Genomic DNA, 27,459 nt, shown 5'->3' with positions numbered 1-27,459 from the left:
GACAAAGTAACAGACAGACAGCATTTTTTGCCAGCTGTGCTTTTCAGGTGTGACAAACAGAGATTGAAGAAAAGTTCTTTTTAGACTCTGAAATACCCAGTTGCTTTGAAGTGTAGGGCAGTCTAGTTTAATTATCACTGACCAGCCACTAAGAAATAAGGTATCTTGAAATCCTCAGAGACTTAACAGTACTAAACAGAACATGAAAGTAACTTCAAGAATAAAACATTTAATTTTCCACCTCTAAGTGACAATCAGAGTTAGTACCATTCAGTATTTGCTTCCAGTTTCTCCAAACTTTCAGTTCTATATTCAGGGCAAAGTTGTTTTTCTATAGTTTTTAGCAAGGGAACATGATCACATAAAGATACACCCAGCCCACTGAGGTTTCCCTCTCTGCCATTTCACTCACACAATCCCAGCCCATCACACAATCCTAAATCCTACCTTCCCAGTTGTTGTCATCGCACAGTGATGTTAAATCCAGCCGAGGCACTTCAGATACAAAGCTGTTTTCCTGATCATCAGCATCTTGATTTCTTTGCAACTTGTTTTCAGGCATGCTTGGATGTTCTTGAATCTTCATACTTGAAGTCAGCTATGTTCCCATACACCCAAGGAAATGAGAGAGAAAGGAAAAAAAAAAAAGAGTCTCAGGATGCAGTGGGGGGAAAAAACCCCTGCAAGTCACAGCAGCAGTAAGCTCATGCCTTTAGCTAAAAAGATCCAAACAGACCCTGCTGCTTCCAGCTCCAAATCCAAATCTCTTGCTTGGTGACCCCTGTGTACTAATTGCCCACTCACACCAGTAAAAACATCCGTCCATCTGCCTTCCTTGAATTTTTCCTTCTTTAGGAAGCTCCTGCAAGTTCCTGAGACTGTCTGCCCTGACAACTGCATGCAGCTGAGAAAGCCTCCAGCAGTGGATTGGGATGAAGTGGGAGGGAGGGAGGCAGGGAGAAAGGGAGGGGGTGGCTGCGTACACTTCCTACAGGAGCGCAACTCCTTCGAGCAGCAACAAAAACACTGCTGCTGCTGCTGCTGCTGCTGTGAGGCTGTGGCAATATGGTGCCTTCTAAAAAGCAGGCACCAGAGCTCCCGAGGCAGCAGCCGCAGCCAGCCAGCAGCGCGGGCTACGTACATGAATGCTCTCATGCAGGCTGTGCTGGCTCAGATCAATTAGTGCCAGCTAAGCTCTGCTGGCTGCACATTCCCCGATTTCCTGTGGTTGTTTTCTAGCTGGGCGTGGGGAGAGCAGAACTATTTATGGAGGAGCTCTGGGTATTAAAGCGGTGTTGCGCAAATCCAAACAGCAGCAGGGTTTGGCATCTCAGCTGGAAGCAGTGTGGACTCTGGGAAAACGCCAAAAAATTCTCAGAAGCATCCAGTAACAGGGACAAAAAAACCAAAAAAAAGCAGAATTCTGTCAAGTACATGATTCATCAGCTAATAGTACCTAGAAGCAGTTGCTGCTTGTCTGAGCACTGTTCCCCCTGCACATAGCACACGTCGTGTGTGTTTATGCAGAAATCCCTGCCAGTCCCACAATCCAGGGACACAGTGCGCGTGCCTGTGACAGCACCCGATGAGAGCGCTTCTGCCACTCCAAAATAAATTAGCTGTAATGCCTCACAGAGAGCAGTAGGGAAAAGGAAGTGTAGTGCATGTACATAAACATGTAGTGTGATATGTATAAACCCACCAACAAACACGGAGCTAGATGAATAGACGGGATTATGTTACTACATAAACTATTTGGATTTGTTAAGAACAGCTTAGGCATAATTCTCTCAAATATAGTCTAGTGGGCAGCCAGCATGCAGATTTTCCCTCTGTAAACCTAGTAAACAATCTGTAGATTCTGATCTGGGAAGAAAACAGGCCAAAAAAAAAACAAACCAGCATTTCTGAACCTATTTTCCTTATGAATCCAGAAGCACGGCCAAATGCTTCAATATCCTTAGTACATGCCACTATGGCATGTTTACTTTTTTTCATCTGCAGAAAGCTAATAATGTGTTTGGTGCATCTCTTCCCTTTTAAGAAGAGAAAAACAAGTAACTTTCAGGAAAAGGGAAAAAAGTTGCGTAGTAGACAAATCATATGAATAAAAGTTTTCATCTGGATTCGGTTCCATCAATCCCTGCAATTGAACAGGGTACTAAATAATCTCATCTAGGCTTCCTTTCCCACAAAGTGTTGGATCAGGTGATCTTTTGAGGTCTCTTTCAACCTGGGCTGTTCTACTGTTCTAAAAATCTGATGAATACCCTGGTATTTGTAAAGAGTGTTCTGCATTGTATTTGTGTAAGGTGTGTATTTCCTGTTCATTTCAATAAATGGACTTTTTGAAACATTATAACAAAATGAAACACTAGATGATACTTTGCCAAGCACTAATAACTCATGCAGCTTGATGCTAAATCTGATTACAAATGTGTTTATTGTGAGAGCTGTGCGTGGAAAAATGCTAATTCACCATTCAGTATCTTTTAAGCTACTTCCAGGCTGGGAGGACTTAAATATTTCTCTAAGGTCCATTGACAAATTTCCTGCCAGGATTTAAATAGTCTGTGTACTCACAAACAAAGACTGGTCAGTGGCCAAATGTACCAGTTGATAAACAGCTTGTAAATTGCCAGCACAGTATTTAAAGGTTATATTTTAAGGCAAGGAAAGAAATAAAGCACTGAGTTTCAAAACAGGTGCTATTTTTAATAACAAAGAAGTGTGAAGGAGAGGAACATACCTAGATTTTTAACAATTTCAAAGGGAGCAACCTGAGAATGCCATCTCATCACCACCACTGATACTAATTAGAGATAAATGTCTTTCTAAGAAGGATGTACAATCTCCTGACTTATTAAGGCTCTTAAAAGATATCTGTAGCAGATATAAGGGCACTTCCCAGATAGGCAAACATTTCCATTACACATACATTAGAAAGATCATACCGATGCCTTCTTCCTCCTGAAGTCATTTCAGTAACTGGAAATATTTAAAAGGTGTGTAAAACCAGGCCTGTGCCCTTCCTGCAGCCAGTTCCTCTCCTTTCCTTGCTCACTGATGTAGGCTCTAATACAATGAATAAATCATTAGGTGTTCTGAAGAACAATGGTGGTAAAAACCCAGGAGACTCAAGAAAGCAGATGTTTAACTTCCTTTGCATTAATGCTCCAAACCAATAAAGTGGTAGATAATTCAGTATTCCCATCACTTATTTTCTGTTTTGATTTCCTGACACCACCAGCTGCCACTCTCTAGGAAAAGAGTCGAGTAAGGGAGAACTACTTTGCTTTAGGTATGGATGCACCACAATTTCTTACAAATCAAAGGGGCAGCAAGTTGATGATTTTGGTAACAGCTGGCAGCCACAGTTCACTGCAGATATTACATAAATGATCACAAAAAATATTCAAAGCAGGTACTAGAATTCTGCTTTTTAGAAGCTGCTTCTGCAGCCATGCTTTGCAGGCACCAGTAACTACAGATCTCAGCAGCCTGGGGATAAGTCAGCTGCACTCATTCTCCCTGCTCCAATGGAGATTGAGCACAAAGAGCAGCTCAAACAGCAAGAAATAAATGGCAACAGAAAGACCTTTAAATTCTGATCAGGAGGTTGTATTCTGTTCAATTACATGTGGATTCCAATCAACTCTACATAAAAGGCTTGCTTCCCCCACATGTGATTTTCCATTCCAGTCACAAGCAGGAAGCATCCTTAAGCACATTTTAGGGATACAACCTGATGCAAGAACACAGCCATTCTGCTGCCTTCCTCCTACCTGAGTCATGCCAACACCCTTCTACACTTGCTGCCATGTTGGTATGAATCTTATCAAAACCTGGGTACTAGAAACCTGTGACTTTCCTCCTGGAACTTAGCTACTTCCAAGAGCAGATTACGAAAGTTACAAAACCACTGAAAATTCATTTGAGGCTTGTGTTTCAAGGTATTTTTACAGTCTCACGGAGAACCAAATCAGCAAAACTGGTAACTATAGCAAATTCCAAATCCTTTTCCTATTAGCTTTACACTGGAGGCAGGGTGAGAAACAGAAAAGAATAAGAAGAACCTTGTCCCTTCCTCAACCTGAATGAGTTGTTATGAAATGTATGTGTTTAAGCTGCCCTAAGCAAAAGGCTTATAAGTGGCAAGGAATGTAAAACAACTCTGCTGGAATGTAACATTTTCTTGACCTTGTAATTCCTATATAATACACAATCTCTGGTTAAGATCCTCTCTTGCAGTTAAAATTTTACACTTTAAAAGTTTTCCTAAGGTGTAGTTTCTTTTAAGGTTATGATTTCATATTTCAATGTATCTCCACCAGGCTAACTGAAAAGCTTTTTAGGAGTATTGCACGGCATGGCGGCAACAGCAGCTTTTCCACATGCAAGTGGGTATGTGAGGAACAAGCTGTTGCAAAATCCCAGCTCTGGAAAATACAACAGCTCACGAGCAAGTGCAAGGGATTACTGACCCTCTGGGAGCAAAGTAGGAGATCCATGTTAGCCCAGCCAGAGCAGTGATCAAAGGCAGCTCTGAACACCCTTTGCAGGGGCTACATATTTCAGGGTCCAAAAACTTTCACCAGCTACCACAGAGCTGATCAGAGCTCAGCTGTTAGCAACCTTTTACCTTTCCTGCTAGGTGGAGATAATTCCTACCAGAAATGAAGTCTTTCAAAACAATAAATGCATAGTGGCTTTTAGTTTTAAAAGAAACACAAGAAGAGTCTAATTTAAAAGTATTACCAGCCTTCAGTCAACTCCTGACAGCCAGAGGAATCAGACAATGGCTACAGCTGCTTCACTGTGCCCATTTGAAATGGATACACAACTGAGGGAGAGGTGCCTCAGATAACTCTCCCCAGTATTTTAAATGCTTGGCTGTCAAGAGGTTTTTTAAGCAAACCCAAATGAACCAGTGACTGCAAAGGGGTTCAACCTAACTCAACCTCAATCTTTGAAAACACCATAAAGCTAGTGGAAGAAATGTTTGTTTGTGTGTGTGTGTGTGTGTGTGTGTGCAAAAGAAATTAAAAGTTGGGGGAAAAACTGCTGCCATCAACATCACATCTCCTCTCCTGACATCCATCCCAGCCATCAACTTAGAAAGAAGCAGGAGGTGATCCAGTTTGCTAAAACAAACGGATTACCTATGTTCAAGAGCAATAGGCTGCAGTAGGAAATGATAAATAAAAGGCCAAATGATTTTAGAGAAATCAAGAGAGACAAGCTAATCTTACTACCCTGGCAGATAAGAAGTCAGATGTCCTCTCTGCCATAATTAATAAGGGAACTTCATGTCACTTAAACCACAGTGCTGACTTCAGCGATCCTTCCCTTTTTGGCAAGGAGGGATCAAAGGGATTGAAACAGAAGCTGTCAGACTCCCCAGTGGTTGAGAGGCTCCCTAAACTATGTAAAAAAGCAGGGGTAAGGGACAGAAAAAGTACATGCTAACTCCATTTCTCTTGTGAAAAACAAAACTATATGCATAACTACTTGTTTCTGCTCAATAAAACGCTCATTTAGAGACCACAAAACTGAAACACAAAAACAGCAACAGAAAAAATACTAACCTGAGAATGCCTGAAAAAAACCTCATCGTTTTCACTCTCTTTGCTATAAAAAAAAACAAAAACAAACCAACATATTACAAACACAAAACCAGACTTGTCTTGTAACAAAAACAAGCAGGACTTCTGCACACAAAGGTTTTTACATTCTTGCTACTCCTGCACACTCACTAATTCACACAGTAAATGAAGGGACTCTCTGGGCTGCAGCACTTCCAGCTGCTAAACTTTGCATTTTTTTGCTTCCTCTCAGGAGCTACTTGAGAACAATTATGTCATTTAATTCCAATGCCCTTAATTCAAACCTATCCCAACAAATGTAATTGTTGAGAGAAATTGTCATCTCAGGTGAGCAGAGTGAGGCTGCACAGCTCTCACAGAACAGAAGCTCAAGGGAAAGGGCTGGATTCCCAACTCAGAGGCCAGGTGAGACAGGCCCTGCATTCCTGTGTGCAGCAGCGCTGGTTCAGGTGCACCACAGCTCATTTCTTTTCAAGTCTGCACCATCAGCACCTTCAGTGACATTCCTATCAGGCTGGGAAAAGAGCCTTGGTGGCATTTGCTGCAGGGCAAGCCCACACAACACACACAGTGCCTCCATGAAGCTCTGCTTGGAAGTTAACATGGTGGGTATCTGTTCTTTGGCATACATGTCACCCCCACGGCTTGGGTGGGAGATTTCTCAAGCTGTACTACAACCACAGGGAAAGGAAAACATATAAATACAGAAAATAAGATTAAAATCACCTTTCTTCAGATAAAATTTCCATGTCATCAGATCCTGTTCTGTCTATAGGCTTGGATGAGCTAAAGTTTTCCACACTCTGCAATACAGTAAATATTAAAGCAGTAAGATATATATGAGAAACAGATTCAAGCTGCAGGCCATTAAACAGATCAAATACAGAAAGATCCACCAAGATTTCTAGGAAAAAGGTAACACTCACACTACTGCCCACTGCACTAAACAAACCCCACACTTTATTGCCCATAAACTGCAAGAAAACCCAACTGCTCACTGCTTTGTCTCTTTCATCAGACAACCTCAAATGTCAGAACAGAATAAAGCTGCATGGTACCTTGGCAGCTCCCATTTTACAGACTGACAGACAGCCTAGGCTTGGGAGCAATTCTTTGGTCTGTGCACCTCCTGTAAGAGCAGGCAGCAAAATCCACAGAAACCTCTCAGCAGAACTCCTTTATGTTCATGTTAGAAAATCCTCCACTTCTCAGCCAAACCCTTCCTTAGTTTCTTCTTAAACAGGCATAAGAATGAAAAGAGACTGCACAGATGTAATGCTGGGCTAATATGAAAGCAGAGCAAACAATCTAACTGGTTATGACCTCATGCTCTGAGATTTGTCTTGGCCACCATTAAGAACATTAACACTGTTGAGTACGGTGAGGACAAGCCATGTGGCCACCTCGAGCACATGTCAAGGAGGCTTCTACCCTGGGTTTTGGGCAAGTCCTTCTAAAATAGAAGGAAGTGGGTTTCTGCCCAGGAAACTACATGTAGAGACTTCTTGGGGCAGCCTTCTCTCATCTGCTACACCTCCAGCCCCATGTGGTGACACAGGTCAATCATTCCAGCCTTGCCTAATTTGATTCTTGGAGTCCTACTGATACCTGGCTAGCATGTCCCTAAAATGCAGTTACAAGCTTTTAATGCTTTGTGGTTGGTTTGCTTGGGAGTCTAAGTGGAGCTGACAGTTTCTCCACTGCTGACTTGTGCTTTTGAGCCAGATGCAATCAGACAGCTCAGAGGAAAGCTTCCCCACAGTGTCCTACATACTCTTTCAGGCTTTGAAAAAAAGGAATACTCAGAAAAGGGTGTTTAAGGAGAGACAACATCACGAACCTCTTTACATGACAAAGGCCTATTAGTAAATGCTAAGGTGCATGTTATGTTATAATCCAAGTAGCTAGCCTAATTGGGGTTGTTATTTGATGTATAAAGGTGTAGCCAAAAGAAAGCTAAACCATCACACATCATTCTGGCAGCCTCTGAAATGCAAGTATGTAATAAACATACTCATTAAAACTTAAAAAGCAGCTTCTGCTCTGCCAAAACAATAGCACCATGCTCTCTGCAAGATGTTTCATAATGATACTTGCAGTTGATCATCCCACTTTGACATTTCCTACAGCAGAGCAAGCAAGAACTGCTGGTCATCTTGGGCAACATGCTTTTAATACAAGATTAATTTCACACTCCTTTCAGCCTTTGCCCTTCAAGAGATCAAAAAATGAGGGGAAGGGTAAAGTCCAGAGGACACAGCTAAGTTTGAGGACATTTCTTCTGGGCACAGTTGAAGACTTCATGAATGCTTTTCAGGCCTGCAGCGAAAGTGGACACTTCCATCAGTACTTATTTCTTAAATCCTGATAAAAACTCTCATTTACATTGAAACTGCTTTAGACTCCACAGGCACAGAGAAAAAGTGATGAAAAGATCATAAGTACTACACCTTTGCCTATCTCAAAGTGCATTGCTACAAGCAAAGACAGAAGTGTGAATGTGTCTGTCTCACTCTGCTTTCATGAAGTATCACATGGGAAGATTGTGGATACTGAGCACTAAATTTAAGTTACTAAATTGAGCATAGTGTACAATTTTTGGCATCTTGCCGTCTTTTGATCATAATGAAATGCAAATCCACCTCTCTCTAGAATCTCTGCACAGGGTAAGAATATCAGATCATTGCAATTTTGTGATCTAAACAAAATGAGTCCGAACACAGGTCACATTAAGAACTTGCTTTCAGCAGGCTCTACAACTTAATCAAGCATCACTGAAGGATATGCCCTATAGGTCAGGACAGCATTTTCACAGAGCTCTTGCTGTTCCTGTTAACCATGCAATGCATGCTTGGTGCAGGCTGCAGGCACAGCACTTCTGTCACTGCATGCAAACCCTGCACTGAAGCACAGTGAGGCTTCTCAGCTGCTGACACCGCCGTCAGTGTTTGCTCTGGCTGAGAGGGAAGGAAGGTGAACCAGTTTTATTTTATAGCTTGTAGAAGGAGGGAAACTGTCCTGGGAAGGTCACACAAAAATATGCAGGAAAAGTTCTACAGTATTCCAGATTTTTACAATGTTATAACAAAGCCATTGATGTCTTCAGTAAAAAGTGGATAGAGGGATCACCTTTTGGACCAACACTTCAAAGTGCTTTCCAAATTGCAAGCACCACAGCAAAACACAGGCTTTAGGGAAATGGCATAAAATACTTTTGCCATCTCATTATCAAGTAGTCACTTGAAATCTAGTTTCAGAGCTTAGCAGGAATATGAAAATTAACTTGACGTGAACATGAGAACCTACATCTAAGGTTCAAACTCCTTGCAAGGCTTCTGAAAGACTGGGAAAAAGACCTCTATCCTTTTATGCTTTCCAAAATGTTTCACCAAATTCAAAAGCAAAAAGGGGCAGAAAGAGAAAATGACTACACATGGAGTATCACAGCAGAAATATGGCTTCTCAGTTGCCTCATCACAAGAGTTACAAGTGTCTGATCCAGTGTTTCCCATAGTCCAAAATAGACACTTAGGCCTGTACTGCAGGCAAAAATGACTACTTAAGGGAAGCAGGTGTGCACTGAAATAAAAAAAGAGCTTTTCCCATCCTAGTAACAGACATCAAATAGTGCAGTGTGCTGGCTTACCACAGGACTGTCCTGGTTGTCATTAAGCTCTGAGAGCTTGGTGCTGGATTTCTGCCGTTTTGATTTATTCCTTTCACTAAGGAATCCAGAGCTGGTGTCTTGTAATTTTTCTACATCTTGAGTAGCTAGAATACAATCTTCAAGACTGCTGAATCCAGAGGGAATGTTCTCCTTGTTGACAACTTCCCTAAAAAGAAAAGGGACATTACAGCAAGAGGTTGTTTAAAACACTCTCTCACTACATTTATGGTAGCAATAGAGAACTACATTATATGGGCTGGTGGAGTTCCAGCAACACCATCTATTCCCTATGAAACCACTATCTCTGGTTCTTCCCAATGCAGCCAAAAACACACACTGTGCAATGCTAAATCCCACTGAGGAGCACAAGCCAATTGCATACACCTCAGTTGAAAAAGCTGTGAGGATCCATGTTTGGGATTTAATACACTTGCCACTAAACCAAACACATAGAAGCCTTCACATGGAAGCTGGACTAGCCCCTGGCTGCCTGTGCAATTTTTATAGAGAGTATGAAGCATATTTTTCTTTGAGACACGAGCTTTTAATTTAGAAAAGTGATTCACAGCTGCGGTCCAGGGATCTCCTTTGGTGCATGACACCGCATAATTGGCCCTCTTACTCATAACTCTCAAATGCAAGAGCAGGACTGGGTGGTGCTTTAGCCAAGTGCTTGATTTCTATTTGGGAATTACACAAAACATAAAAGGGAATGTACCTCTGCAATGGTAACACAACTGCCAGGACAGAGTTTTGCTGTGTTGGGAAGAGGATGGGACAGGCAGCCATAAGTCACCACGTGATGGACTCGCTGGGACTCTCTGGGTCTGCAGGGTTTGTGCATGCTTACCAGAAGCCTGGGATATGGCTATCTAGCCCTGCTGCATCCTTCAGCAGGCAGCTTTCCATTTGGAGGACTACTTAACCACTTGTTAAGTAGTCCTCCCTCTACTTTGCCCAGCAGTGAAGATGCACACACACATCACTACACATGGAGAAACACAAGGTGTCTCATTACCCTGCATGCTCACACTTGACACTGAATCTAGAACATTTGCTAACTCTGTGTGGCTGTCTTACACAGTGCTGTGCAACTCCAAAGCCTGCTTTCATGAACAGCAGGAGAACTCATCTAGACTCGACTGGTGTGATAAGAAACCAGTTACTCTGCAGTATCTGGACAGTGCCAGCATGGCAAGTATTCAGAACAAAAACAAAACTAGAAGGTTCCAGTGACTTTCTAGACAATAGATCTCTAGGTTTTGTTGGTGGAAAAGAGATACAAAGAGGTATGATAAATCTCTGACTAATCTTCTAAGATAACACATTTGCCTTTGTGGAAGTTTTTACAAACCCTTCAGCAGACCAATTACACATTCAGAGCCTGTAGATCATTTAATCTTCAAAGCCTGGGAGTTCACCTATGTGATTTTGTGATAAACACTCTTCCTGCCTGTAGTCCCATTTTATGACATTACAAATCCTCTTGTGATCCATCCATCACAAGGCAAGGAGATGAAGTCACTAACAATCAAAAAAACAACAGAAAGACATTTTGAAAGGAATTCTCAATTTTGATAATTTACCCAGAGAAATCCCAGCAATCTGATCTAAGGGAACCAGGGAAAACAATCTGGACCACGGCCAGCACTCAAAACTTCCAATGTGCTTTAAATCCTTGGCTCCAGCTTTCTGGACTCAGCCTGAATGACTGTGTCAGTCATATCTAGAGGCAGCTCTGTAACTCAGTGCTGAAGAAAAGCCCTGCAGTACTATATGCTTCCGAACACGTACACTAGCCAGGCTCTGACCTACTTACCTGAGAAGCCTGTCAGCAGGGCTACTTAACAAGAAAAACTACTTTGGAGCTGCTGCCAGATACCTTGGTGACTTGCAAGAGCCAATTTCCCAGGCCACCTTTACAGTATATTTTGATTCACTGTGAAAATAGTGCCTTTTATTTTTTCTCTCTTTTTTTTTTTTTGTAACTACAGATTTTTTGTACAAGAGTAGCACTGACACATTTTGGGAACTACCACGGATGCAACATTAACATGAGGTATCAATGACTATGCACCTGTATAAAAGTAGCTTCATATAAGAAGGCACAGATCCAACAGAATTTGGGGAATTCAGCACCCAGGAAACAACAACAGGAGACTAAATGTTTATTTTGGAATCAACTTCAAATGCTAGCAATCCAATACTGCAGTGAGGCATACACATTCCTTACAAGAACTAGTGCTGTGTTACAGATAAACACATGAGTTGAACCTGGTCTTGTCTGTGCCACAGTTTCTCCAATACAGCTGTGCCTTGTGTAACAAGTTGGTTAAAGCTGTGGTGGTAATACATTTGTACCACACAACAGATGTCACAACTAGAGGAGTATGAATGGAAAAACAGGTATTATCTTCACTCTTTGACAGACATTTAAGGAAATTCACTATTAAGTCATGCTTAAACTTGGTGTAATAGGGCAGATAAAAAAAATCTTAGATTCTGATTAATCAAAAGGAAGATTTTTCTAATTTCAGACAAACTCCCAAGTCTCCTCACTAAACCCAAATGCAAGCTGTGCCTCCACACACAAAAGTGGAACTTAATCTCATTTTTGAAGACATTCTGAATTCAGAAAAGCAGCTGAGCCCAATGTTTTTATCTAAAAAAAGTTAAAGGCAGCAGAGCCAACTTCTTAGGAAATTCCACTAATGCAACAAATACCGTAAGTCACCAATTCCAAATACTGTAATTAAAACCTTGACTGCATAACCCCCCTAGATTCTTATCATGCTTTGCCCCACTGCATGATCCGGCAACTCTACATTTCCCAGCTCTGACTGATGCAATGGAGCTCTGCATGGGCACTGCAGTCTGGGCAAAGGTCAGTGCCTTGATAAGAAGAAATGATGGGGGTAGACTTAAATATACTTTCCAAAACAAAGAAATCAGGCTCATACATGTCTCTGTTTCTCCGGGCTTCCTCCTGCTCTTTGTGGTGTCGCCTCCTCTGCCTGGCAGACACATTAGAAGAGGCTGAAGATGTCCCGGATTCAGAGTCCTCTGAACTCTGGCCGCCTGAGCCATGAACATCAAAGAGATGCTGCTCCACGGCTGAGCGGATTGTCTTCTCTAAATACCTGTCAAGCCGAAAAATAAGGTCAATTGAGCTCAAAGATTTTGTGGAGCTCCCTGTCTGCAACAATAAATAAAACAAGGGTATCTGTGGGGTATGTTTTCTTAGGATGGCAGCACAAAATGTTTCAGCGCTACGATATATGCAAAGAGCAATGCCAAAATCTTCAGATACCCGCTGGTTCAAGTCCCTCAGAATAGCTGAGCCTTCCCAATTAATATTGCTCATTTTATTTCTGGGAATGTCTGAAATTTCAGTAAAACATCTAATTTTACTTACTGCAACTACAGACATTGGAGCCTAACTTTCATCCTCCACTTAAAAACCCCTGCTGTGACAAAATTGCATTTGATACCCAGCCACGCTGACAAGGGTCAAGTCTGTTGTGCAAAACAAGCTCAGTAAGGCAATGGATCACCTGCAAGAAGATGATTCACTGCTGTCTCACAGAGGGATGACAATATGCAGTAGCTCACTGTGAACTCCTCCCATACATTGTGACCAAGCATGGGTTTTGTTCTGAGTTCATGCCATTTTACACATTCTTGGGCCACATTCTTGTGCATCCACAGCCACCCTGACACTGCTGTGAGACCACCCTCACACTCAATGGCACTGAGACAGCTTCCACAAGAGCCACCACAAGAGAGTCCCTGCAGTTGCATCAGTTAAAGGTGTGGGACTACTTGAACTTTCAACACAAATGAACTTTCAAAACAAATGAATTTTTGATTTGGTACTGCCATTCTCTCGTAATATTCTCTTCCTTTCTTCCTTCATCACAAAGAGATCATACAGAAACACATTTTTGTGTACATCCCCATCTCATCTCTGTTTCTCACAGTGCTTTAAGCAGTCACCGAAGAATGGGTTTTTCAAACTTGCATGTCCAAAGTCCATGTATGGCTTCTACTGTTTTTTCTATAATTAAAATATTATTTCAGGATTTGCTGGTTAATTTTCAACTGAGTAGCTACAGTATGGGAATCTGTGCTTGGGCTCATTTCTCCTTTACAAAAGCTGTGCTAAGTTGCTATACTTGAAAGCCTGCTGCGACTGCAGCCCTGGAAAAGTCAGAAGACCTTAGCAACTGCAAAAGCCCAGATGGTTTAACTAGACAAGTATGTCACTATTGACAAAGATCAGTTCTGCAAACCCATCAGCCATTGGGAATTCCCAGCTCCAGCAAAGGAGCCAACTCATTTTAGCTCTGCTCCTCCCAGTTACAGCAGTAGGGTCAGGTCACGTCCTCTGCTGGGATGCAATAGGGAGCAAACAAGAGCAAGAAGATGACGGGTGCAAAAAACTTCTCAAAATAGGCAAGTTCTGCCTAAGCAAAACATCACAGGCACAGTGAGCAAAGAACCAAGGGCCTGAGAAGTTTTCAGGAGGAAGTGATTTATTATCATTGTAGATTAAGTGCTTTGGGAAACAGTGTCTCTTTATTTGTTTATGTAAGAACAACTCTTAAAGAGAAATCAAAGAATAACCAGCAATACTTTAAAAAGCTTAAAGAAAGATAGCTACAAAATTGTAAAAGACACTTACTCTTCTGTAGCAGGAACATTGCTACTGACTTGTGATACGTGGGTACTGTACAAAAGAAAACAAAAAAGAAAAGAAAGATCTTAATATTAAAATAAGGTCTTAAAACTTCTTGCTCTTTGCAGTGCGAAGATTCAAAGGTCTGAGTTGTCTCAACAACAACTGTGTACACAGGTCACAGGTTTTCCCTTTAAGGAATTTTCACTCCCACTGTGACGTGGCATATTTTGACAAGTCAATATCCTCAACAATTAATTTCCCCGTCATTCCCATGAAATAGGCAAAGGTCTAACAGCAAGTGTTTCAACCTCAACACGTTACATATTTTTTTTTTTTGTGGGCTTTCTGCTGATGATGTTTTATTTTCATGACAACCGTCCTTGTCTTTTGAAGCTGACTTGAAAATATATTCACTTAATATTTAACAGCTCTCTCTGTTTAACTATTCTCTCTTTGAACATGCTCAAAGAACACATCCATATTCCTTGCTTCACATTTTAAGAAATAAAATCTATGCATGCTTCTCTGGTTTTTACCTCAGTCTGTTATCAGGCTCGGGAAGAGCTGACACAAATGTAGATGTTATCACTTGCTGTTCAGAGCCCTTCTGAACAAGCTGACCTGGCACAGGTGTCACTCTTTCTTCCCTCTGCCAAGCTGAGTCCCATCCTGCCCCTTCTTCATCCACCGGCTCAGCTGACTCAGCCTTGCAGATAAGGTGACACTGCCTTTTCATCCTTCCTGCGACCTCCCTTTAGTCAAATAAACTACAGGCCTAGGGGTTTCATTTCAAATTATCCCCGTATCAGCAGAGTACAGCTGGCTGATAAATCCTAGTAAAATGTGGTCAGGGTACAAAAGCCAAGCTGGATGCAAGATGTTCTTCCTGCCAAAAAAGCCACTCATGGTTTTCAGTCTTCACCTGTTTCTCTCAAATAATTTATTGCAGAGCCATCAACAGCTGATTTGCCTTTGCTACCCAAAGGTTTTCTCTCTGCTTCCCCTGAATACTTTGCACTTCACAGTATGGGGCTGGAGCCAGCTAAGAAGCCGCAGCTCTCTCAGATAACCACTCTGTGGCTTTACTGGCTTGAGTGTCCCTTGGGCAGAAGGCAGGCAACAGAGGAAGAGAAGGATAAATGAGGGGCCACTACAGCTAATTTAACAAAAGCCACAAAGCAGTGTGACTCCTCCCCACAAACACCCAGCTGCAAATCACACTTGCAGCGTGCTTCAGGCTGAGCTGGTGTGCTCACCTGGCTCTAACCACACACACATCCTTGCCAGTCCCAGCCTCACCCAGTGCTACTCTCCAGCCCCAGCACAGGTCACTGGAGCACACCAGGAAAGCAGCCATGGTGTTGTGGTGTGTTGCAATATCCTGTTTTACCTTCTCCCTTCCCCCTCGCCCCTCGCTGAGTGTGCCCTGTCAATCAGGCTAACATACCAGCAAGGCGTCGTGTGATAGGTGTCCCTAGTCCCTTGAGACCCAGCCCCTTCACCTGGTTGGTGGCTCACCTGTCCCCTCCCCTTCCCCTGCCCTGAGTTTAAAATGTTAATGAGACCATGCGGCCTCGATTCTGTTAGCAGCAGTGGCCCTGTGCAGACATCTCTGTACCCACGGAATAAACATCTGGCAACCTTCTAGCAGAATCCACTCCCTTTCTCTCTACCATCGCCAGAAGCGCTCTCTCCTGAGGAACTGCAAGTCCGTTTTCGGGCTGCAGAGTCGAGCCCACCCACAGGGACACCAATATATTGGAATATGAATCCCAATATAACCAGTTAGATGGTGCTTGGGCCAGTTCTGACCTTCGCTGCTGGGCCAAAGGCAGCACTGCGGTGTTTTACCCCAGAGATACCTTGGCTGATGGAGAGTGCAGCGGGGCAATCCAGGCTGTCAGGCCATGGACTTGCCAATATGTTCCACATTACCTGAGCAGGACCTTAGCAGTTGTGCCATGCAGATCATTTCATGATGACATGCAAACAATTATTACTGTACCTATTATTACAGATAAAATACCTCCATACAGGAAACAAAATTTGCAAGATCACACTCTTCCCACATCTAACATCTTGACTATCAACCACAGGATGGCATTTGAATTTGAAGTGCACATTTCAAGCTCCCTACTTGCTTTCTGGTTTGCTTACAGGAACTATGTGGCTTCTTCCCAGACCAAAACTATTTCTTAAGACCTGGATGTTAACATATCTCCCATGGAGACATATTAACAAGTAAGGTGCCACTGTGCTAATTTGGGCTAATCCACATTGTAAGACACAATTCATGTGCTTGCTACAGCTCCTACACCCATGGAAGTATATTAATGCTGTATCACCTTTTTATAGTATTACATGCAAGCCAAACTGAGTGAGGCTGTCTTTCATATCATACTTTTCTTCTCTGTTTTCATGGCAGGAAAGTGATACTAGAGAGGAAGAAAGGATTGTTTGGATTTTAGCTTTTTAAAACATTCATAGGATATAGCTTTATTTATTTCTACCAATACAATTTTTTCTAACACCCAGTATATTCTAATTCACTGTGTGCTTTAGTTAGTTAGCTAGTTAACTACTTAGTTAACTGTGTGCTTTACTAACACCAATTAATTTTAAGTATATTAACCTATGTTTTAATGATGCATAACAATTAATTTCCTGTATCTAGGAAAGCCCTATTCAGGCAATACAGATTCTGTAAGAAATACAGTAACATGGTGATTTTCAAACTACTGACAAATAACAAGGAAATATATATCCTATACATGCCAGCTGAGTGGATGACTACAAAATGAAGCTCTGATATTCTGATTTTATTGTACTGAATCCAAGCTTATTCTTAGCTCTGTGCTAAGTTAATGCTCTTTTATTAGCCCCCTCTCAATAAGACAGAGATTTTAAATCAGAGTTTTTCTAGGTACACTAACTTTCTTTTAATTCCACAGTTGGCAACTTTCCTGCCTCTTTCATTTAAATTAATTTAATGTGTTACTAAATTGCTTTACTTACTCCCCACCAACCTTTCTTACACCAAAGAATTTCCAATCCCAAACAAACGGTGGAGGGGAGAGAGTTACACAGTGGTTTTAGGATCCGAGCCTTCTGCAGGACAGAACAGGCACTGCAGGAGCACCTTGGCAAACGCAGGCAAAGCCACCACCCTGGAAGGATTGCAGAGCCCAGACAAGCAGGCAGGGTGTATCCTGCGGGGTTTTCCAAACTTCTTGGGTGGCAGAAGCCGCTCTGCTGTTGGATTTCTGGGGAGCAGGCAGGGCGAGCCATGCCTGAAGAGCCCTCTTGGCTCTTGTGCCCGCCTGCGCAGGCAGCTGCCCTGCTCAGTAATCACCCGGACAATGAACTCCTGCTCTGCTCCAGTTCATTATTGTCATTATTTTCTCCTCACATCTGCTCCATTTCACTGATACATACAGTCAATTATCTCCACAGCTAGATTATCTTTATTAGATTATGCAGCTGCTGTTGCAGAGCATGCTGAGAAATAGAAATCTCATAGAAATTAAAGGTTCTCCTCAGGTGACCGAAGGCAGCAGGACAGCTTCCCAGTGCTGGGGGACTTTTACTTTCAGAAAACCTGCATAAAGGCACACAGCTGTTTGAAGTGCTATGAACTTTTGAACTTGTTTCTTATAACCCTCATGCTTTCCATTCTGGGAAGTCTGACCTCTAGCACTTCCCAGTTTTGTCTAACTTGTTTACCCAAGTCTTTTGCTCACTTTCAGAGGTGCTCTATCAGCTCTAGATAATGTCTTACTTCACACATAAGGCAAGCTCTTATTGCATGGCCTCCTTCCTTCTGTTTCAGCCCCCAGGACAAGAAGGTGCTATCTTCCATCAACATTAAATCTCACCTGCACCCCCTAACTAGTTCTAAGTTTAAAAGATGTACACCAGAGTAAGAATTATCTCAGGCAATGCCTACGGCTTGTCTGGTCTGTGTTGGGCATCTTGTGATAGCAGATGTTGGATATCAATGTCCTTACTCCTGATCTATTTCATTCAAGCCACTACTGAGTGAAGTATCTTAGCATCTAGAAAAAAACAGCAACAAAAAAACATCCAATAGAGCAAACTAGGAAACTGACATACTGGCAGAGTGCTTTCCCAGACCGGGTTTTCATTTATGAAGTAATTTAATTAATTCTTGACAATGCCTAATGGCCTAATTCATAAGCTGCATCTGCAGACTAAAGTCACCTGTTGCTGAGATGTATTTACAGTCCATCTGCTTTATTCAAGAAGCAAAGGTAGCTTTTGTTTTTTTATAAGTCAAGCACAACAGTAAGAAAGTCTCAATATATGCAAAAACTTTACCATTTTGCTGTTCCAGCAAGGTTGAGGATGTTTAAATGGCTTTGACATAACAGATGGGAAATTTCTGAAGTCCTGAAACTTGTATTTCAATCCCTGATCTAGGAAGTTCCTATTCATAGGTATTTGTATGGTCTAAATGCAATCCACTCTCCACACTGTGGCTTGCAATGCTGCAAACTCACGTGGGATCCTTTTTAAGACAATTGCTTTATTTGACACAGTTTCACCAAAGAGAAGTGTTGTGATGGCATACAAATGTGAAAATAATGAGTTTAAAAACAAAACAAAAGGGGTGTGCTCTTAGTTACTGGGATGTTCCATCACACAAAGGACATGCTTTCATTATTTTCTCAGCACCTTCATACTTTCACAAGCTCAAATTATCCCTCCTTTAAACGTGGTAAATTATTTTTTACACTACTTAGTAACTACACAGAAAACTAACCCGACTAAAAGCAACTTTATTCAGGATTCCTAATGTTTTTCACTTGCACCTCCTTTATGGCAGATGCACACTGACACCTACTGCTTGGAGCAGAGACAATCCTGCGAGGGATTCATAGAGGCCCCGTGATTCAGCTCGGTGAATTTGCATGGCTGTGTCCATGCAGGCTGCCCTGCAGAGCAGGGAAATAATCCCCAGGGAGCCTCAGCCCTGCATGGCAGCCAGGCACCAGAGCAGGGACACCCAGTGGCCTGGTGCTTACTTTCAGCCAGCGCAGGTGTGATGGACATGAACACACATCACACCGTGCACTTGGGATCTCTTATGGCACATCCCATGGAGGGAGAAGTGTTCAGGGTGAAGGTGGCCAAGCAAATTTCTGAGCAGGTGTGAAATCCAGAGCAAAGTTTTCCAGTTTCTTCAGGAAAGTGACCTGAGAACAAACAGCGTAAAACACCTTACCCAATAGACTTCAGGGTAAGAATACCTGATCTGCATTATTTAAAGAGTTGCCTCAAATAAAAACTGTTAAAAGTTGTACTGAATAGTGCCTGCAGGAGTACTTCTAGGAGAAGAACCAGGCAAAACTGTCCAATGCCTTGCCTGGCACTCATGGGTATTCAATGCAATCTCTGGCACTGCTTGTGATGTCAGGTCTCATTGTAATTTAATGCTCTGAATGCTAACAAGGAAGCTCCACACTACAAAGCTTTTGCTTTTCTCCTCTGTGACGTCACTCTGGCTTATCTCAGGACAGGGAGCTCCTCTGAAAGCATCTACATGACTAACATCACATCCAAGGCACACAGGCCAGCACAAAGCATGCCTGAAGATTTCCTGTCTTCTGAGAACTCCTTGCACATACAGAGTGGAATTGTGCTTACAGTGACTTGCTGCTTCATTACCTGAAACTGCTGAGTGCTTCTCAGCACTCATTACTCAAACATCCTGCAGCTGGTATTCACAGTTTCACTAAAGAATTATACAAGGAGCACTTTTTAACAATGTCAACTCCCTTCACTACAAGGTTTTGTTATTTCAGAAGGTTTTGGAACGTAAATGCCCTTCAGGCATGACTCCCTGGAACAATCCATCACCTAGCAAGGTTTTCCTCTTCTTTTAACACTATAGAAATCTCCTTGCCTGGTACTGAGCACAGCTGAGCCAACAAATTATCTAATCAAGGACTACAGAGAGGGAGAAGATAACCCTGGTCAGCAGTAGGTGAATGGATTCGAACCCAGGTCTCTCAAACTGGTCAAGCTGGCACCATCCTTATTATGCCCAATGAGAGAGGGCTCCAGCTATGAAATTAATAATTTTCTGCCCAAATAGATTAATAAACTATTTGTACAAATTCTCTTGCATCAGTATCATTATTAACATAAACATCCCCCCCTCTCTGTCTAAAACTCAGGGGGAATATGTGTGCTCTGGTTAATTTCCTACAGTAGCTAGGCTCTCCATGCTCTTTTCTCCATCTTGTAACAGTCTTCCCTTTTCTTAAATCTTCACAAACCTAAAGCTATTGGAACACAAGTGACTTGAAAGTGTTTAAGGCTCACCTGTCTCTTGTACAGAGGTATCCATACTTCTAAGTGTACTGAAAATACTTCCTTTATATATCCACTGTCATATGAATACTTCAACTTAGGTATTTTTATCCCATACTTCCCTTTCATCCCTCCATGAACAAGTATGTTCACATCTTTTTTTTTTTCCCCTGGCACTTCCAAATGTGAGGAAGTCCCCTTTCAGGGCAAAGATTTTCATTATTAGACCTCAGGTATATGACTTTATTATTTATCTTATTATTTCTTTTAGTATATATCTTACATTTACGCTTATCTTTATAAATATATATAAAATATCTTTTATATATATACATATGTCAGGAAGATATTTTATAAATATATCTCTATATCTCACTCCATATAATATCTCACTATTACATATTTTCTCCTAGAGGACACTGCCAACCCATTCACCCTCCTAAATTTCTGTTATAAGCTCAATTAATGAACATGATTTGACTTTATTATGCTAGTGGCTATCAAGGAAAAGAAGTTCATGGCACTAAAGGATCTCCAGCACCAATCCCCTTCCTTTCCTACCAAGAATATCCATAGTTCTCACCTCCTCCCTACCCATGTTTAAGTTCTAGTACTCATGCCCACTTTTTCCATATAGATGGCATGATATAAAACATTTTGCTGACATCAGACAGATGAGGTCCTTTTCTTCCACTCTCTGGAAGTCTTTTAAAAAATAACATGGCTGAACTGGTGTTACCACTCTTTACAAACCCATGTCACATTTTGTCTCATTTACTGCTTACTCTCATACTGCTACAGACAGTTTATTCCCTTACAAAGTAGCAGTGGCGATAAAGTCTTGACTTACCCACTACTGAAAGGAAAAAAATCCAACCAATCGGTGTTACTGGTGGTGTTCTGACAGTTCTGACTTTAAAGTAAAGACCTTTGGTATTTGTCTTATAGTTAAAAACATCAACGAGGGAATCATCTCAATTGTTAGCTGACATGGTAAAGCACTGAATAATCAAGCCTGATTTGATCCTACTAAAACTGACCAATTGAGGTGCGCTGGTTTTGGCTGGGGTAGAGTTCATTTTCCTCCCAGTGGCTGGTATGTGGCTGTGTTTAGGATCTGTGCTGAACATGGGGTTGATAATACAGGGATGTTTGTGTTATTGCTGAGCACGACTTACACACAGCCAAGGCCTTTTCTGGGTTTTGTACTGGCAGGGAATTTAGGGGTGCGTGGGGGGCTGGAAGGAGACAGAGCCAGGCCAGGTGACCCAAACTGACCAAAGGGATATTCTAGACCGTGTGACATCATACTCAGTGTATAGGGTGGGGGGAAAAAGGAGGAAGGAGAGGGGATGTTTGGATGATGGCATCTGCCTTCCCAAGTAACCATTACATGTGACAGGGCCCTGCTCTCTGGAGATGGCTGAACACCTGCCTGCCCATGGGAAGCACTGAATCAATTCCTTGATCTGCTTTGTGTGCATGGCCCTTTCCTATTAACCTATCTTTATCTCAACCCACGAGTTTTCCAGCTCTTACCATTCCAGTTTTCTACCAAATCCTGCTCGTGGGGAAGTGAGCAAAGCAGCTGTTTGCTGGCTGGGGTTAAACCATGACAGAGGGACACAATGTTCCTTCCGTCTGGCAAGAGCCAAGCATTATGCAGTGTTTGGAAGCTAAAGAGCTCTTGTTCCCACTTACTTAACTTGTTGTACAATTATCTATATGGAATTACTGCATTCACACTGCAGTGACCGCCCTGTGCCCAAATATTCATGATTCACTTGAAGGATTACTTGAACAGTATTTCAAGCTATGTAAGTGTAGCTAACACTTGTAGTAATAGAAATAGATTTGACCATCAAACAGCTAAAGCAGACAGTCTTCCCTGCCCATGGTGTGAAATGGAATTCCTACATATGTTACGCACAGCCTCTGGGGCAACAACCTGAACTTTCAGAGTTACACAGAAAAGATTTGCCACCTACTCAAGCTCTCAGTTGTTGAAGCACCAGGAATCGCCCAGCCAGCCCCAGCTCTCCTGCCAAATTAGCTGCACTTGGCAACTGACCTCAGGATTTGTGATGTGTTACAAACAGAAGCAAGACTCATAAGCTGTTCCCTTTATTTACAAGTAACTGTATCCCAGCAATGTTACAAAAGACACGGGCTTGGCAAGAAGCCTGTGTATCAAGGTGCGCAGCTCCCTCTCTGCTCCTACCAGCCATTTCTTCACTTCCCAGCTATGTGTTTATTCCTGACTGTTCTCCTCCTATCTGCATGACAGATTCCCATGGAAACCCATTTCAGTGGACACACTCAGTCTTTGTTCCCCCACCCCATAAGCCTACATCTCTATTTAAGATGTTCAAATTTGCTCCCTTTCTCTCAGAATGTCCTGCTTTGGCATCAGTTTTCTCAGATCCACTCCTTGTTCCCCATCTCTCCTTGGTGATCTTGACAAGGTCAGCCAAAGAGAATCTTCTTCATGGATCATCTTTCTATAATCCAGGACAGGGCTTGGAAGGACAGCTCTGAGCAGTAAGACAGATGGAAATGTAATGAAACCCTAAAAACATTTGAAGGTCACATATAACCAGAAAGAAAAACAAAGGGGCAGACAATTTTCAATGAAAAGATATGAAGATTTAAATGAGGAAAAATTTGAGACAGGGGAATGTATGTATGCAGCTGCAAAATAATCTCCTGAAGGAAAAGACAGAATCTCCTTTGACAGTTTGGAGCTTTTGAGGCACAGACTGAGTAACATCTGCACAAATGGATTGCAGGGAATGACAGTGCATCAACCCAAAGGCAGACAGGATCACGCTGCCAGGCTAGTCCATGAACAATTCCCTGACAGACATTTCTGCACAGCAAGCATTGACTGCACTTCTTCTATGCTTCATGTTAGAAAAATTCTTTAAGAAAAAAAACGAAGCTACAAAGATAAACAGAAATATATGCCAGAGATTAACAAATTTCAGACATCACTGTAAGAATTCCAATTATCACTGTTCTCACAAAAAGCACCACTGGGATTTCTTTTTATTTGTTTAAATTCTGTAGAGATCAAAGAACCCAATCATACTATCTGGCCCTTCCTCCTCTGCAGCCCTTCATTGTTAATTGCTCTGGCTCCTGTTCTTCCACTAAGCATAAATGAAAGCACTGGAACTGAGCCTGCTACTGAAGCAAGCAGAGCAAACTTCCACAGATGTCAACAGAATTAGACCCCTTTTACAAGCAGTGACTTTGCCCTCCAGTTGGCAAAACAAGAAACAATTTGTTCAAATGCAGCATGAGCACCATTCCCTCCAGTGAGGCTTGCTGGGTACCCGGGCACTCTCCTGCTTTTCTAGGCTGCAGCAGGGAACTGGATGGGCTGCTGACTCACCATCTGGTTCCTGGTTTCTTTCTGAGCAGCACATGCTGCCAGTTCCTCAAATCCTGTAGAAGCAGTCTCTCCTGTGCCTACAGATAAGCTACTCAGGCATCTAAGATATGTAACAAACCAAAAAAAAGAGGAAAACCACGTCCATCTTGTAATAAAACCCTTAAACCCTGGGCCTCTTCTCTAAATACAAAAGAACCATAACAGAGATTGTATCTACAAAGACTCATGCCACTAACTGAGCAATAATTACAAATGTTAAATTAATGCCCACTTTGATTACAGTCTGTTCAGCACTTCTGAACCCCTCCCCACATTTAATTCAATAAGGAGTCAATCCCACACAGAAAAATGAATGAAAACAGAGTAAATACCTCACGTAGAAGGGTGACATAGGCCGCTCATCTTCTTGGGAGCTAAAAACAAAATATATTTTGTAAGTTAGTATGCAGCTCTGACTTGTATTTGCAGCTCAAGATACTCACTCTTAAAAAGCAGAGACAACAAAAGTGAAACTGCACCCATTACAGAGGTAACACTTCAGTCTGTTTTGTCCTCTGGTTGATGCATGGAAGAAAGCTTTAAGTTACTTTCCGTAAATCCTGGCAATCCAACTCATTTCCCAATGTCCACAAATGTGGCGTAACAGATCCCCTGCTAGACAGCCAGGAGTCATTCTGACTCTGCAACAGTGCTAGGGCTATTCCCATAGCAACAATCAAGCATTTTGCCAGGAAAACCAAGAGAGTCCTTTGCTGTCTGCTGCTCCAGAATTAAACAATCTGCTTATTAAAGCCAAATTTGGGAAAAAAAAACAAAAAAAAAAACAAAAAAAAACACAAAGGAAATCTTGAGTAACCAAAGAAACAACTATGGCCATAGGTGTATGCATGAGGCTACCTACTCCCCAGTTTTACCACTCCTGTGGAAAGTTTATTTGAATGATTTTTCTGAAGGTTTGAGATCAGGGATTGCCACGGGCTGGTGTGGAGGTCTCCTGACAAAATGTTTAGTTGTGTTTTAGTCGTCAGCTGGCCTGGCCCCAACATAACCACCTGGCAAGTGACTTACCAGCCCTGATGCAGCTTATTGTGCCTGTGCTGGGACATAGCAACACACATGATCTCTTGGATTTGGAAGGATTTTATTTATTGGCTTATAAAGGCTGCTCCAAGCACTTGATAAAGGGGAAAGGAACATCTCTGAAGGATTTGCAACTAGGAAATCAAGTACTCAGGTACTTTCTGCAGCTTCCATTGGAGCCAGCATGCAGCTCCCTCAGCAAGGTGAGCTGAAACTGGTCTGCAGCCAGGTAAGTACCCTGCCCTCACACTGCACAGAGCCAGAGGCAGATTCAACCATGGCTCATTTCCAACCCAGCCAATGTTAGAACAGATCCACAAACATGAACTCCAAATTCACGGAGGGGAGCAGAGCATAAGGGAGAAGGCAAGACACAAGGGACTCAGAAAGGCAGGCTGACAAATAAACAAGCCAGTGCTCCAGAGAAATAATCACAGGGATTCAACCCCCCAACTAGAATATGGAAAGATTCACAAACATACATCTACAGAAAAGACCCTAAAGGACAAGATGTAGGAAACCTAATTTGAGGGTAACACCAAACACCACAGAGTGGAAGGAAGTGAATCTGCCTCTAAATCAGTGTGGCCTGCCAAAACTTTATGCCCTCTGAAAGGCAACAGTACCTGGACAGCTTTCAGCAGCTCCCCAAGAAGACTGGGAGCACAGCTGCCAGTGGGAACCTTGCTGCCACTTCACCAGCCTGTTTTCAGTGGCCTGAACAAGCTGCAGCGCCCAGGGCTGCTGCTGCTGCTCCCAGAGGCAGGCAGGACACAGAGCAGTGCACAGCAGGGGGAGAGTGCCTGCCTGTCAGCTGAGGCTAACAGCACCTCAAGAGCCTTCATGAGAAACTGCTACAGCTTTGAGACTGCCTAGAAAAGGTTGATGGAAATGTGGAAATACACATTACTGCCTTCCCTGAAGACAACCTGCAACAAAGATATGGGTAGGAACCTCTGCTAGGTAAGGCTCCCTCCCCTGATGGCATGCAGTCTCCCAGCCTGCATGCATGCTATCACTTTATTTGGCACTCACTGAATATTTTTTAAGTGTAAAGAAAGCACTTTAAACTCACCAAGCTGCTGATGAAGTTGTTTGCTATGTACAGTTCACTGCATTAATAGCTGTACTCAATGCAGACAAATCCAAGTAGTGGACAGAAAACATGAAAAAATTTTCTCATATAAATGAAAGTTCACAGTGCCATGAAGATTTCTGTGCATTAATGCAACTTCAAATGACCCCATCGAATGCTGCTTTATGTACAAGTGGCAGTTGCTGAAGCCACACCAACCATGTTTTCTTTTCCATCATAAACACCCCTCCCTCTTTCAAGGTTTGTAATTAACTTCCAAATCAAAGCAGCACAATCATACAAAGTCCAAATAATCTTTTACATTTATGCTCCCAACATTTGTTTTGACAGAGCAGATGGAAAAGTAGTATTCAGCAGAGACTCTGAATCCTCTTGCATTTCCTCTCCTTTCTTCCACAGCAAATGTAACTGGATGCCTCTTAAGTTCAAGCAAGTTTTCTAACTGCATAAAATTTATCAACCCATACAATGAAATTGAGGGCAAACAAATATTTTAAGCCCACTTAGCTGGGAATGGCAGAGAAGGAAGCTATTGGATGGCTAGAAGGAAGCTACAGAAGTCAGAAACCAATTATCACTTTCATTTAGATCAAGTGTCAAGATTTCACATGGTTGGTAATAATTGTAGCTGTGAAAAACTTCTCTTACTCAATAGTGGTTCAATAGTTTTACAAGTGCAGCAAATGAGCAGTAGCTGAATCTGGGGTGAAGACCTCCAACCCAACTAGTATGAAATCCAGACTTTTGACAAAACCATAAAAATATTCTAAATTTCTACCTTGCCCAGCAAAGAACTTATCCATTAGACAAACAGGCTTAGCAGTGAATTAAATTTAGGGGGATTTTTGTTTGGTTGGAATTATTTTATCCTCAAAGTTTTGTCCAGATTTACATATGCTTTATGTTCAGAAGGCATGAAATAACTTAAAAAATCCCCAGTTATTTATTCAGCTATCACTGATTACCTGGCCAAGCAGGTGAGTGCAAAATACAGCAGCCTCTTTTCTCAAGCATATAAATAGCTCACCTAAATCCAGGGATTAAACAGAAATTAATCGCTTCCATGAAATACTTGGGAGATTACATGACAACTTCCTTCCTGCCTAAAACCAAAACAAATACCAGCCAAACTAAGAAAAAAACCAAAACAAACATAAAAACCCACAACAAACCACACTTGTTCTATTTCATGGGTAAAGAAGAATTACTATGTATGTTTGTGACCACCACTGAAATAATAAAAAGTTTGTCAGACTGGATGGAACACCAATTTAGCCCACCAGTTAGTTTAGCACATTTCGGGATTGTCAGGCATATCTTTCCATTTCTGAAGAAGGAAATAGGAAAGCCTGGGTGAAGTCTAAATGTAAAATTATCAATCTCCATTACAGAAGGAGAGTTATCCTTTTTTTGCCTCCCTCTTTTGCAGCAGGAATGTTACAGGCAGTGTTACATTCACTCCTCACATTCTTAAACAGGTAATGATGTTTTGGGTTTTTTTCCTGACGTCTCATAGAACCACAGAATCGTTGAGAGTGAAAAAGACCTCTCAGAACAAGTCCAACCTTTAAATCATCTTGCCCTGCAGGCAGAATA

General features: G+C 42.1%; 1 protein-coding gene across 11 annotated transcripts in view; it reads right to left on the bottom strand.

Annotated features, from left to right (window-relative positions):
- Positions 1 to 27,459, bottom strand: part of FAM13A (family with sequence similarity 13 member A) — a 184,142-nt gene that overhangs the window by 22,374 nt on the left and 134,309 nt on the right. For 8 of the 11 annotated variants that reach the window (XM_064711100.1, XM_064711094.1, XM_064711093.1 and 5 more), the window contains 7 exons: positions 24,059 to 24,100; positions 13,958 to 14,002; positions 12,234 to 12,413; positions 9,253 to 9,439; positions 6,333 to 6,409; positions 5,589 to 5,631; positions 448 to 598 (listed from right to left, as the gene is read on the bottom strand). In XM_064711100.1, coding sequence (XP_064567170.1) covers positions 448 to 598; positions 5,589 to 5,631; positions 6,333 to 6,409; positions 9,253 to 9,439; positions 12,234 to 12,413; positions 13,958 to 14,002; positions 24,059 to 24,100 — 725 coding nt within the window. The remainder of the gene's footprint in view (positions 1 to 447; positions 599 to 5,588; positions 5,632 to 6,332; positions 6,410 to 9,252; positions 9,440 to 12,233; positions 12,414 to 13,957; positions 14,003 to 24,058; positions 24,101 to 27,459) is intronic. The other 3 variants (XM_064711101.1, XM_064711099.1, XM_064711102.1) reach the window with 3 other exon arrangements.

Source organism: Zonotrichia leucophrys, chromosome 4 (assembly GCF_028769735.1).
Source record: "Zonotrichia leucophrys gambelii isolate GWCS_2022_RI chromosome 4, RI_Zleu_2.0, whole genome shotgun sequence".
NCBI lineage: Eukaryota > Metazoa > Chordata > Aves > Passeriformes > Passerellidae > Zonotrichia > Zonotrichia leucophrys.
This window is presented reverse-complemented; position numbering and strand designations above follow the sequence as displayed.